This window comes from Manis javanica, chromosome 4, assembly GCF_040802235.1.
Source record: "Manis javanica isolate MJ-LG chromosome 4, MJ_LKY, whole genome shotgun sequence".
Lineage (NCBI taxonomy): Eukaryota > Metazoa > Chordata > Mammalia > Pholidota > Manidae > Manis > Manis javanica.
The window spans coordinates 21,833,222-21,846,862 of record NC_133159.1 but is presented as its reverse complement, the minus strand read 5'-3'; the positions used below and the strand labels follow the sequence as shown (position 1 = coordinate 21,846,862).

The following is a 13,641-nucleotide window of genomic DNA, read 5'->3' as shown; positions in this document are numbered from 1 at the left end:
GATGTGAGAGGTGAGCAGATCCAATCAACCTGGCTGGTCACTCCGGCCCTCCCTGCCCCCACACCCCTCCCAGGCCTGGGCTTCATCAGACGCCAAGAACAAACTCTCCTTAGCACATAGGATGCCCCCACACATGCACACACACAGTAATAGTTAGCACTTATATAGAGCTTACTATGTGCCAGGACCCGCTTTAAACTATATACGGATGTACATAAAATATATCTTCATGGCAACCCCATCCGGTATGTTCTATTATTATCTCCAGCCCACAGATGAGAACACTAAAGGCCTAGAGAGGTGAAATAATTTGCCCAAGTGTTACACAAGTAGCAGAGGGAGAGCCAGAATTAGAGCCCAGATGGTTGGGCTCCCAAGCCCATGGTTTTACCCAGCACACTCTAGGTCAAACATGCACACATGTGTGTAAATGCACACGCACACACATGTGTACACACAATCTGAGCACTCTCTCAGCTAAGACCCACCTATCCTGTCCAGGTAGGTTTCGGACACCTCTCAGTTGTCACCTCGTATCCCCCAACTTTCCATGTCCCCCTCCATCCCCCATCTGTCCCCCAACCCTCAGCTGTTCCCTCAACACCACCTGTCCTCTCATTCTCAGCTGTCCCAGGCCCCAAATATATCTTCATGGCTAGTTGGCTAGTTGTCCCCCACCCGCCAGCTGTCACTGCCCCCCACAGCTGTGATCTTGCCCATCAAATATCCCCCACACCCCTTCCCAATTCCCCCATCCCAATCCTGCCCCTAGCTTCTCCCTCAGCTCCAAAATCTCAGTGACCCCTGCAAGCCCCTTGCTCCTCATACCTGCTGACTCTCCACAAGGTCCTGGGAGCTGCACCTGGGAAATCTTCCTGAGACCTCCCGAGTCATCCACTGACCCCTCTTCTGAGGGGTCCTCCCCTAGCCATTCTGCAGGCAATGGCAGCCCCTGCCCAAAGCCCACCAAGGTGCATACCAGCCCCAGCCCATGACTGCCCCAGCACCATCCTCCACCCACTCCGAGCCCTCCCTGCATACCCAGGGGTTCACACGGATGCAAACACTGAGTGGGCACCTACCATGCCCAAGGCCCTGGGGACAGGAGATGTCAAAGACTCAGCCCAGCCCTCAGGGCAAAAGAGACAGCAAATAGCCATCAGGTGTGGATTAGGACAGAAGTCTGACTGACCATGCCAGAGCAGCCTAGGAAGGCTTCACTGGCGAAGCGCCATGGAAGCTGAACTCTAAAGGCTGAGCAATAGGCAGGTCCCATGAGATGAGAAGGGCAGGAGGGATGTTCTTGGCAGATACACAGCAGGTACAAAGGTAAAAAGGGATGAAGGGGCCTGGCAGGTTCTGGGCTCAGCATTGGCCTGGTGACCCAGGTTCACAAGGTGACTAGGGAGGCGTGGGAGAAGGAGAGAAGAGCATAAACGTGAAGTTATTCCAGAAAGCGAGGGCTGCACTGTGCATGTCCTCACCTGCCACCTGGAAGTTTGGGTTTTGTCCCATGGGTGCTGAAGAGCCTTCAGCTTGGAGCAAAGGAGTGGCAGCATCCTATGACTGCCTGAGAGAGGTCCTCCAGGTCACAGGGTGGTGGAAGCATTGGAGAGCTAGTGGCAGAATGGAGACCAAGGCGGGGCTACTGCAGCAGTCCAGGCAAGAAATGATGGGCTGGGAGAAGGGGACATCAATTCTCCAAAACTGTCTTCAATGACTCCTGAGTGATGGTCCACCCGGAACGATTCCACTCCCAGACGCATGCAGGCCTTGCAACTCTAGACCAGCACTGTCCATAGAACTTTCTGGAAATGTTCTCTACCTGCACTGAGCAACCTGATAGCCACTATCAACCTGTGACTCTTGAGGACTTGAAATCTGGCCCAGTGCAACTGAGGGACTGAACTTTCATTTTAATAAATTTTAACTTACTTATATGTAATGGGCACCCGTGACGGGGCGGTCAACATATTGGAGAGAGCAGGCAGAAAACGTTTCCATCATTGCAGAAAGTTCTGTTGAAAGCCATCTCTAGACTGACTGAACATGGAGAAGCAGGACCACTGGGGCCTTCTCCAGAGGCTCCTGGCTTTGGGGTCTGAAGGGAGATCAGGAGGCAAGCTCCAGAAAATAGGGTGTCAGAAACTGAGCTAGCACACCCCCAGTCCCAGCCCCTGGCCCACAGCTGGGCACATCACCAGAACACCCACCACCCAACACAGTACACCTAAACATACAAACAGACACACCGACCACAGGGCACCCCACACCCAGACACGCATTCATGTGGACAGCCCCACATCTGGATACCACACAGAGACACTACTGCACTTGAACACCCATTACCCTGAGGACTCCCAGACCACTGCATACCCCCACCTCCAGATCCAGAGACACTGGAACTCCAGCAGGATAGCCTCATGTTAGCACACCTTGACCCTCCCACCCTGGTACTGGGGCACCCACACCTAGATACTGAGACACTGCCCACCCAAACACCAGCAATTTGACATCTGGATACCCAAACACCATAGCATCAGGCTCCCCAGGGATCCAAGTAGCTGGTCACCTCCCTACCCCAAACTCAGATCCCACCACACAGGGTAACCAGATGGCTAGACACTCTAACAAGTCACACGTATGTCCTGCACCCTGGGCTATAATCACACAGCCACAGTCTCTCATACACACACACCCCTCAGCCAGCCTCCCCACCCCACCCCCAACCTGCAGGGGTCACAGGGAGCAGCTCTCCTCCTTTCCCTCAGGCTCACAAGCAGCCAGGATAGAGTTTATGACCCCACCTACCAACTCCAAGACCTGGGACAGAGGACTCAGAGAGACTCCCCCTCCCAATGCAGGCTGGCCCTCCTCCCCAGAGGCCCAGACTGACAGTTGGGACTTGATGCCTCTCACCACCTGCCAGAGGCCTCCAGCACAAAGGCTGCAGCTGCTGGCAGGGAGGGGGGCAGGAGGCAGGGGGACACAGTGCTGGGAGCTGGGGGGAGGGGCTGGCAGACAGGGACTTGCTCCCTTCGGTCTGCCAGGGATCTGACCTCCCCAACTCACAGCTCCCAGATGACACTCTCTACTTGGCCTTTTCACACACACCATCCCCCAACAGAATTTTCCAGATTTCTGGAGGGAAAACCTGTTTCTTTAATCTCTATTTACAATGGAGTCAGTGCGCCCCCATCTGGCATGTCCAGCTCAAAACGTGACCCATTAGAAGTCACTGATTCTTTCATGACACATGTATTTTACTCAGCACCAGTGGGCCAGGCCTTTTACCTAGCACTAACGATTCAAAAATGAACTGAATACCCAGTCCCTGTCCTCACAGAGTTCATGGTCTGTAAGGGAGAAAAGACTACTAAACTGTAATTATAATAATTACAATGCTATGAAAAAATACAATCAACTCCCACCCTCCCTGCCTGGGCCCAGATCAGGGAGTAACCAATGAAAGCTTCAGGGAGGAGGTGATGTTTAAGCTGAGCCCTGAAGGAGGAGCAGGAGTTCACCAGGTAAAGAGGTGGAGTTAGAGTTCTGGAGAGAAAGGACAGCTTGTGCAAAGCCCCAGAGAAGGGATGGCAGGCAATGGGCATTTAAGGGCTATTGGTAAGTAAGTCAGACTGGCCAGAGCATATGAGGGAAGAGGCAAGGGGCATGAAACAAGATGGAGCTGGACAGGCAGGCAGGGGCTAGAGCAGGAAATGGGGCTGAGGGGGAGGGATTTAACCTAGAAAGCAAAGGGGAGCCTTCAAAAGGTTTTATACCAAGGTTTCAGACACACATTTTTGTTTTGGAAGATTACTTGCACCATGGAAGGAAGAGACAGGAGCCTTCTTGCAGGTGAGAGATGGCTGAGGATAGAGAAAAGGAAATATATGAGAGAGATCTTGATAGGGCATAAGGGTAGGATGCATCAGGGTGCAGGGAGAGTGGCATGAAGGAAGAAGGGGGGCTGAGGAAGGAAGGGGGACACAAGGCACCCCTGAAACTCTAGCTAACCCAGCCCCACAGGAAAAGGCTGCCCTACAAGTCTAGCTTAGCTGATGGAAGCATGGAAGGATGATGGCAGGCCTCCAGCAAGCTGGGTGCTCACCCTGGATTTTTCCTGACACCTGAGCTGGGCAGGGGGCTGCCTGGAAGCTGAGCACCCCTGCTCTGGCCACTCAGTAGTTCCTGCCATGTCCCCTCCCTGAGCCTCACAGAGTAGGGCCAGCTGCCCAGACAAGCCTTTATTGCCCAACCTGAAACTACTGGGCAGCCTCTCCCTCATTCCTGCTGTCCACAATTCCAGCAACCAAAAGGACAAAATGAGCTAGAACACAGAGGAATAAATTACTGCCAGATTTGCATGGCTGAGAGACAGCACACAACACCCTTGCTGGGGCAGGGGACTCAAGAGACATTCAGAGAGCTGGGTTGACTCTACCTGGTTTAGGGGCAAGGGGAGTTTTGCACCTCCTTAGGACTTCTGAATTAAGCCCTAACAGTAATAACTACAAGGGTGCCAGGAACTTTAGAAGTGAAGTGACTTGCCCAAAGTCACAAGGCTAGCCAGTGGCAGAGGCAGAATTTGAGCCCATGTTACCTGGCTTCAAATCACAGCCTCTGGGGCTCTGTAACAGTCCTCCAAACCATCTTTTGTTCCTTGGCACTCACAGATGGAGCCTTGTTTTACAATCTACTAAGTACCATACACCATTATTATAATACCCATGAGGCAGATGAGGAAACTTGAGGCCCCAGGAATGGAAGTAACCTACTCAAGGTGTCACTCCCAAATCTCACTTCTTGATAATACCCCCTGTTAGCAGGAGTTTGAGCAGGTAAGGGTTCTTGAAATCAAGGTAAAGGCAGTAGGGGTGGGGGAGCTTAGCATATTCTTCAGGTTTGATCTCACGGTGGGAGATATTGGCAAAGTTGTTGCAGGACAGGGAGGCACGAGGGGAAGACAGGGAGGCAGGTCGCCTTGGTGTCCTTTCCGGCACCAAGAGGTCAAGCTAAGGCTGTGCCTGACGGCTGGACCCCAGAGCCCGGCCCAGCTCTCCGAGCCAGTGGCAAGAGCGACGGCAGGAGCCTAGGAGCTCTGGCCAGAGGCCCCAGGGTCGGCCAGCAAGTCTCTCCCCATTAGAGGCAGCTCTGGCACGGGTCTCAGCTTGGATCCCTGCTGGGGCGTCTTTGTACTGAGCACCCCGGGTACCGAGGTGGAGTCGCAAACAGTGGGGATGGAGGGGCCAAGGCTGTGGAGAGGGGTTCTTCTGGCCACTCTGCCCCAGGTGAGGGGCTGGGCACAGCTCCACTGGAGGGGGCCACAGTCTGAGATCTCAGGCCTCAGGGTGGGATTCAGGGGTTTGGGGTGTGGGAGGAGTTCAGACACGCACACATAAACACACAGCTAACACACAGTCCACAACACACAGACAAAAGCTCCAGATACACACATTCATATACGCAATCACATGTACAGCTACACACACATACACAACACACACCAAGAGACACCGGTCTCCGAAACACACTGAGAGACAGCGCGATCACGCAGCAGACCGAGGCACGGTGGCACACGTTCACACACTACACACTCACACACGCCCGGCGGTCCTGGTCCGCCGGGAGGCAGCACAAAGTTGCGGAGTGGACTGAGGGAGTGTCCCGGGAGACCCAGCGTCCGCGGCGCCTCCTGAATGCAACGGGAGGGGGCGCCGTCCCGCCGCCGGCAGCCAGGCCCTGCCCGCGCCCAGACGTCGCAGCCCCTCCCGGGCACAGCCTGCGCCCCGCCGCCCCGGGTGCAGCCGCGGCGAGGCCCCGCAGGAGCGCCCCCGGCCCAGCCCTCCCCGTCACCCGCCCGAACGCCCCGCGGCCCCGGCGCCGCCTCGCATCAGCCGCCTGCCAGCGCCGCGCGGAACTTGCGAAACAACAGACAGCCCGACATGTCGACATGTCGGAGTCGGCGGCCGCGGCGCCCCCATTCCTCCCTTCCGAGCCTCAGGCCTGGCCCTACCCGGGATGGGAGGGGGGCGCCGCGGCGACAACTTGTTCCGGGCCCGCGCGCCACACACGCACACAAGCGGGACACACACACATCCTGCCACCGCCCCCTCGGGCGGCCCCGGGCCCCGGGCACACAGCCACCGCCCAGGCGCGCACCACACTCTCAACATTCCTGGACACGCAGCCAGCACGCATGGACACACTCACATCCGCTCCAGACACAGTCCTACACACCCATTCCCGGCACACTTGGCATTCACGCGGACCCACGCAAGCCCCGGCGGCGCACACCAACCCCAGACACTCCCACACGTACACATCGCCACACAGCGCACGGACACACAGATTCCGGAGGTGTTCCCACGCCTTCACACAAATGCACGAATCTCACAAGCACACACACCGCACACGCGTTCCCTGATCACACGAGGACAGAATCCACAGAGCACTCTCGGGCACACGCATAACACAAACACATAACAGATTCTCAGGCACCCAACAGCACTCCTTGCCACAGCATATAAAATGCGAACAGACACAACTCCGACCACACAACCAAACTCATATGCACACATAACAGACACACAACGTACTTGACCGCACAAACACTACGCACCGGCAGGCACATAAGACACTCAGTGCACACCCTATACCTCGATGCACACTACATTCACCCCAGCATACTCGCAGACACACAGCACCTTTCCTTGCACACAAAACTCACGGACATACAACATTCGCAGACACACAACATTTGCGCACACAATCCAACACTCAGACTCATACAGGGAGTAGGCTCCTAACGCCGGATCACCCAACACTCACACTTTCTTCCATGCTACGCCACTAGCCCCAGGGGCTCCGCGGGGCAAGCTTGGTCCCACCGACGCGCGCTTACCTGCCGGAATCTCGGTCTCGGACGCGCAGAGCTGGAAGGTGAGCGCCAGGACAAGAGCCTGGGCGCGGGCCATGGTGCGCCGCCGCCTGCACCGGGGCCCCGCGCTGGGGGCGCCGCCGCCGGAGCCGGAGCCAGAGCCGAGCCAGAGCCGAGCCAGAGCCGGAGCGTAGCGGCGCGGCGCGGAGCGGGACTGGCGCCGAGTCCTGAGCGGGAGCCCAAGCAAGCGGGGCGCTGACGTCAAGCCCGGCCGTGCGTTCCGCGGTCTCATGGCGTCCTCTGCTGGTGGCGGCGCGCGCTGTTGCCCAGTCCTGTCTTCCCCTGCCCCGGCGTGCCCTTCCCCCACTCTCGCACACCGTCCTGGAGATCCCGGCCTGGGTTTCGGCGCCCACCCGCTTCTGCACCCAACTGGCAGCACTGCTCACTGCTCAAACGAGCACGCTCACTGCCAACGCCTAGCTCTGGTACAACTCTCTCAGGATCAGAGACCCAAAAACACATGGCCTCTCCGTCCCCTCTGATGATTGAATCTCCTCCATCTAGGCCCCTTGAAATGCACATTCATACATACCTCTAAGGACAAGATGCTTACTACCTACTAAAAGCAGGTGATTGGGTCTTTGGAAATGCTGGATTTTAGGTTTGTTCATTGTATTCTTTTATTATTCTTTTAATATCCATGGGACCTGTAGTGATGTCCCCTCTTTCATTTCTGATAGTAATTTATGTCCTCTCTGTTCCTTTCTTAGCCTGGCTAGAGGCTTATCGATTTAGTGATCTTTGCAAACACCCGGCTTTTGGTTTAGTTGATTTTTCTCTGTTGCTTTCCTGCTTTGAATTCCACCTATTTCTTCTCTAATTTTTATTATTTCTTTTCTTCTGCTTCCTTTCAATTAATTTGCTCTTCTTTTTCTAGTTACCTTAGGTAGCAGCTTAGATTATTGATTTTAGATCTTTCTTCTTTTGTAATATATGAACTCAGTGCTATAAATTTCCCTCAAATCACAGCTTTCACTGCATCCCACAAACTTTTTAAGTGTTTTAATTTTCATTTACTTGCAAATACATTTAAATTTCTCTCAAGATTTCTCTTTTGACCCATGTGTTATTTAATCTCCAAGAATTGGGGGATTTTCCAGCTATCTTTCTGCTACTGATTTCTAGTTTAATTGCATTTTGGTCTGAGAGCAGACATAATGAGTTCTAGTCTTTTAAATTTGTTAAGGTGTCTTATGGCCCAGAATGTGTTCTATCTTGTTGACTATTCCATGTAGCTTGAGAAGAATGTGTGTTCTGTTACTGTTGGATGAAGTAATCTATAGATGTCCATTACATCCAGTTAATTGATGGTGTTGTTGAGTTTTTACCAATTTTCTGCCTGCTGGATATGTCAATTTCTGAGAGAGGGATATTGAAGCCTCCAACTATAATAGTGGATTCATCTATTTCTCCTTGCAGCATTGGCTTTTAGAAAGTGCTTTCTTTTCATTCTGTGAAGTCTGCCTCCCTCACTAACTCTCATTGGTCTTAGTCTACCCTCTGGCTATACAGGTTGAATATATTTGGGCCTCTACCCAGTTAAAGCCCTTGTATAAAGACCACAGATTAGTTGTCCATTAGTATGTAAAACTGAACACCTTCTATGTACTTTTCTTGCATGAATTTGTTTAATCCTTACCACTGTTATTCCCATTACAGTTGAGGAAACTGAGGTACAGAGAGAAAGGGGGACTTTTCCAAGGTTAAGCATTCATATGCAGCAGCACCAGGATTTGAATAAAGGCTATCTGGGGTTTGCCTTGAAGAGAGGCTGAGACCTGCTTCCCATCTGGAATAAATCAACAAATACCAGATACTGGCTTATTTATTTAACAATTACCCTAAGTCAAAGAAGATATAAAAGAGACAAAATCCCTACCCTCATGGAGCTTATATTCCAGCAGGAAAACAAGAGCAGTAAACAAACAAAACAAGCAAATTCTCTGGTATACAAGACAGTGATATACCAGGGAAATGGGGGAGGAGAGGCAGACCATGAGGGAAAAGGTTTATTGCAGTTTTAAACACAGAACCTACTATATGATATAGTCATTATTTCTCTCTCAACCTCTAGAGCATGAACTCGCTGAGAGCAAGGACTTTGTCTTGTATCCCAGTGCTTGGTGTCTGGTACATAGTTACTGCTCAGTAAATACTGAATGGATAAATGAATGAACATAGAAGTGGCTCTTGCCTTCATGAAGCTCACATTCTAGGGGAAGAGATCAACAGTAAACATGTAAGTAAAGAAATGTGTGATTACAATCTGAGATGTGCACTCTAAAGGAAATGGATGGGTGTTGTGATAAATAACTGGGGAGAGAGGTCTGCTTCAGTTAAACTGATCTGAGAGTGATTCCCTGAGGAAGTGACGTGATCGTTGAGCTGAGAGCGAAAGTAGGAAAATGAGCCAGCAAATCAGTGGTGAGGGACACTGCAGCCAGAGGGGACAGCCTGTGCAAAAGCAGGAGCTGGTGGGTTTGAAGAACAGCAAGATCAGGGTGGCTGGAATCGAGTGAGTGGGGAGAAAGGGGAAACAAGGTGCAGCTGGAGAGGTCAGGAGGGCCTACAGGTCATGCAGACAGCTATGGGCTTTGGGTTAAACCCCAAGAGCAAGGAGAAGCCATTAAGTGGGAGCATTAAGCAAAAGAGTAAAAAGTTCCTATCTCTTTTTTTTTTTTTTAAGTCCCCCAGTCAGCTGAGTGGAAAACGGACTCTGAAAGCAGAGGGACCTATAGGCAGATGGGTGTAACTAGGGGGCAGTGATATTGGACAAAGCCTAGTGGTTCCAAGTATATCAAGGCCCTCCCTGTGCACTGCCTCCACTACCACTGGCTCCTTAATGAGGGTGGCACAACTGAGGTTGCCTGTGGACTAGAGGAGGCAAGGCAGAGGGTTCCCGAGTTCTTAGTCTTCTCTCTTGTGAGCATGGGTGAGCTTTAGGCTGAGCCAGTGAAGTGGCCAAAGAGAACCAGGAGGCAAAAAGCAGAAGCAGAGAATTGAACAGACAAAAAAGCACAGGGGAAGAAATAGAGAGATGTTGGAGCAGGGAAGAGACAAAAAAGGACCACCTAGACAAAGGAAATTCAAGGAGAGAAATCCGGTAAACAAAAGAACAAGCCAAGGGTGATAGTGTTTACAGGGAATTCTTGTGGAAGCTTCATGGCAGGAGTTTACCATTTGTCCCATTTTTTGGATGTGGAAACCGAGACTCAGAGAGCATAAGGCACTTGCCCAAAGTCACACAGATGGTAAATGGTGGTCCCAGGACTCAAACCTAGACCTGACTTATTCCACATCCCTCTGCTCTTCGTGCAGGGGAAGACCACAAGGCAAAGATGGTGATAGAGGGAAAAAGAAAGTGCAAGCAACAGGTGGGCAGATGAAAAGAGAACATTCTGCTTCACTTGAAGAAGACCACAAACTTCATAATCCTCAAGGGAAGAGGGAAGAGAGACGGAAAATCCTGGCCTGGAGTGGCTGTCCCAAATCTATGGAAAAAGGAGACAGCACCACAGACAGGGCCAGGCCATGAGGAATTCAGTTACTTTCAACTCATGGAATATTTATGACACCTTCCTTGTGCCAGGCCTCATATTGGGTAGTGGTGTCATGGAGATGCACCAAACATGGCCCACTCCTGCCTGGAGGGGGAAGTGGGCACATAAATAAATAAGAGGCTGTGTCCTAAAGGCCATAACACCAGTCGAGAGAAAACACTAAGGTAGCAGGGGTCGACTCACTAGGAGTTTAGGAAACAACATCAAAGAAATGATATCTGAACCTAGAGTTTTTCCCAGGTAGGCAAGGCAAGGAAGAGCATTTCAGGCCGAAGGAGCAACCTGAATAAAGGCATGAGATGGAACTGCTACAAAAGGTGGGTGTCAGGTGTGACTGGATCATAGGATGTACACAGTCTAACAGCAAAAGGTAAAGATGGTATGGAGGTCAGAGTACAAAGGGTCATCAATGCAAGGCCAGGACCACTGGACTTGAATCCCTCAATCAGTGGTTCTCAAACTGTGCCCCTGGGGGAACCCAGGAATCCCTCATGCCAAGCTGAGAGGTTCTGACATTGAATTAAAACCATAGCAATCTTTTTCTAATTTGTAAAAAGGCAGATTATTTACAATGAATATAATTTATATAATTTTCTTTGTTTTAATGTGTTCTTTCTTCCATACGTTTTTCTTTAACACATAAGAGCACAGTATCATAGTTGTGTTTTGTTTGGGTTTTTACAATGTTGAGTTTAATATATCAATACTTCATGGTTTCTACAAATAACTGTGGCTTCTGGTTCTCCCTAAATCCTAGAGACTCACCAAAGGACTTTAAGCAAGAGAAAATCAAAATTTGATCTTTCTGTTGAAAAAAAAATCATCCTGGAGTCCTGGGAAAGGAATTGGGGAAGGTGCAAGAGAGAAGACCTCAATTAAGAATAAGGCTGTTGACCAGGCAGAGAAAGACAAATACTATATGATTTCAGCTATTTGTGGAGTATAAAAACAAAGCAAACAGAAGGAACAAAATAGCAGCAGATTCATAGATACAGAGAAGGGACTAGTGGTTACCAAGGGGTAGGAGTTGGGGCAGTGAGTGGGGGGAGGTTGAAGGGGATAAAGGGGCACAATAATTCGCAATCACAACATAACTTGGTCACAGAGACAGTAGGAGTACAAACAGGACAGTACAGCATGGAGAATATAGTCAATGATTCTATAACATCTTACTACGTTGATAGATAGTAACCACACTAGAGGGGGTGAGGATTTAATAACATGGGTAACTGCTGAACCACTGTGTTGTACATTTGAAGCCAACATAAGATTGTATATCAATGATACTTTAATTTTTAAAAAAGAAGAAGAAGACTGTTGACACAGGTCAAATTAGAGCTGATGTTCTGCACTGAAAGTGAGGGCTGTAGGGACAGACAGGGGGACCAAGTCCCACCCCAGGGAGGAAGACCTGGTGGATGATACTCCAGGCTTTCTGGCAGGGGTGCCAGGGGATTCAGAGGAGCCAACTTGGTAGAGAAGATAATGTCAGCAGCTCAGTGTCGCCTAAGGAGTCTTCCAACAGAAGTAGACCTGTGTGTCACTGTGAAATCAGAAGGTAAGCAAGTCTAGGAAGTGTGTGTGTGTGCTTATGCACACTTGCATACAAATGCATACAAGTCTTTCCCCAACATGGGACACCAACTTTCTCTGATCATAAAAACAAGTACAAACAGTTTTTGAGCACAGATTCTAGTCTGGGTGTCTTCTGTGTGATATTCCTCATGTAATCTTCATGATAACCTCCTAGTCACATTTATTACATGCTTTCCTGTATCAAGCATTGTGTTAAGTGCTTCAAGTAATATCTCCCTTAATCCTCACAAGAGCCTTGAAACAGATACTATTATTTCCTTCATTTTAAGAGTAAGGAAATGAGGACACAGACCAAGTGACTTGTCCAAAATCAAATGGCAGCGCCAAGAGTCAAAGGTAGTTTTGCCAGAATCCACCACCTCCACATTTCATCACAGCACTTGGTTTTCTTCTCTTCCTTAGAAGAAAGGCCCTGAGCCAGCAAGCTTTGGGTTAATAAGATCCAGAGAAAGAAACTCTTTCCTACTTTCAAAGCCCTGGCTCAGTGTTTCTCTAAGCCTGCTCCCAGGACCACCACTAAAAATATGATCTAGCATATTTACTGGGCTACATCTTTTAAAAAAAGCACTTTCACTGTTCCACTCAGTATTTTGAGGGGGGTGGGGGCCTCCTCTTTGCAATGGCTCCCTTATATCTTAACAAGGATTTGTTTTACCATACACTTAGCGCTTTACCATCCACGATTAACAGTATTCTGTTGATCCACCCAATCCTCACAATTTTGAAGGGGACATATTCTCCCCCATTGTACCCATGAGAAAACAGATTAGGAGTTTCAATCACTTGCCCAAAATGGCCCAGCTAGGAAGCTGCCGAAGTTAGGGATTGTACCTTAAATCTAACTCCAAGCACTTTTGCCTCCATCTGCTTATGTCTACTCTTCTATTCGGTGGTAGGGAAGTAAACTTTGCTTCCCTATGCAGTTAGAGGGTAGTGTGGATTAAATAAGAGGACACCCGAGAGGGCCTAGACCAGTGAGTGCTCAATAAATGGTGGAGAGAGGAGAAACCGAGGCCAGAAGTGGGTAAATGACTTCTAAATCAAACACCAAATCGCATACTGTAGACACAGGTTTAGGCCAATCTCAGACACTCCTTGTCGAGAGAGAAACTTCAGCCGGTTCGGAATCTCCGTTCCTCGCTCGCGTGCCTCCACCACCTAGCACTCAGCTCCCTGGGCCGACTCCCGAGGAGGCACGGAGCGCGCAGCTGAGCCCGGTCACCACCCGGTAAAATGAGCAGGGGGCGTGGTCACGGGGCGGAGAGGGAGGCGGGGCGCGGGAGTGCGGTCGCAGGAAGATGACGTATTCCGCAGGTCCATGTTTGCGTTGACGGAAAGGAGCATGTGGGCCTGCTGCTCCCTGTGTTGGGCTCGAGCCCCGGCCAAATTGCGGCGGGGACTGCCCGCCGCTTGGGGCAGCGGCTGGCTTCCCGCCGCTCCCTACTCAGCATCTGCCGAGCCCTCCCTGGTACGGGCGCTGGTCTATGGGCACCATGGGGACCCCGCCAAGGTCGTCGAGTAAGAGAGGCGTCGAAACGGGACGGG

General features: G+C 50.8%; 2 protein-coding genes across 14 annotated transcripts in view; one reads left to right on the top strand and one right to left on the bottom strand.

Annotated features, from left to right (window-relative positions):
* The window catches only part of PTPRU (protein tyrosine phosphatase receptor type U), a 78,052-nt gene extending 70,941 nt beyond the window's left edge, over positions 1–7,111 (bottom strand). For 7 of the 12 annotated variants that reach the window (XR_012130090.1, XR_012130091.1, XM_073233522.1 and 4 more), the window contains exon 1: positions 6,017–6,191. Coding sequence is in view for 9 of the 12 variants with exons in the window: in XM_073233522.1 (XP_073089623.1) it covers positions 6,017–6,176 (160 nt within the window). In the remaining 3 variants the exon portion in view is untranslated. Of the gene's footprint in view, positions 1–1,935; positions 2,090–6,016; positions 6,192–6,904 lie in introns of those variants that run through there. The other 5 variants (XM_037010480.2, XM_037010483.2, XM_037010482.2 and 2 more) reach the window with 4 other exon arrangements.
* Positions 7,112–13,401: 6,290 nt separating this feature from the next.
* The window catches only part of MECR (mitochondrial trans-2-enoyl-CoA reductase), a 28,915-nt gene continuing 28,675 nt past the window's right edge, over positions 13,402–13,641 (top strand). The window contains exon 1 of one of the 2 annotated variants that reach the window (XM_073233521.1): positions 13,402–13,564. Coding sequence is in view for 1 of the 2 variants with exons in the window: in XM_037010488.2 (XP_036866383.1) it covers positions 13,415–13,614 (200 nt within the window). In the remaining variant the exon portion in view is untranslated. Of the gene's footprint in view, positions 13,615–13,641 lie in introns of both variants that reach the window. The other variant, XM_037010488.2, reaches the window with a different exon arrangement.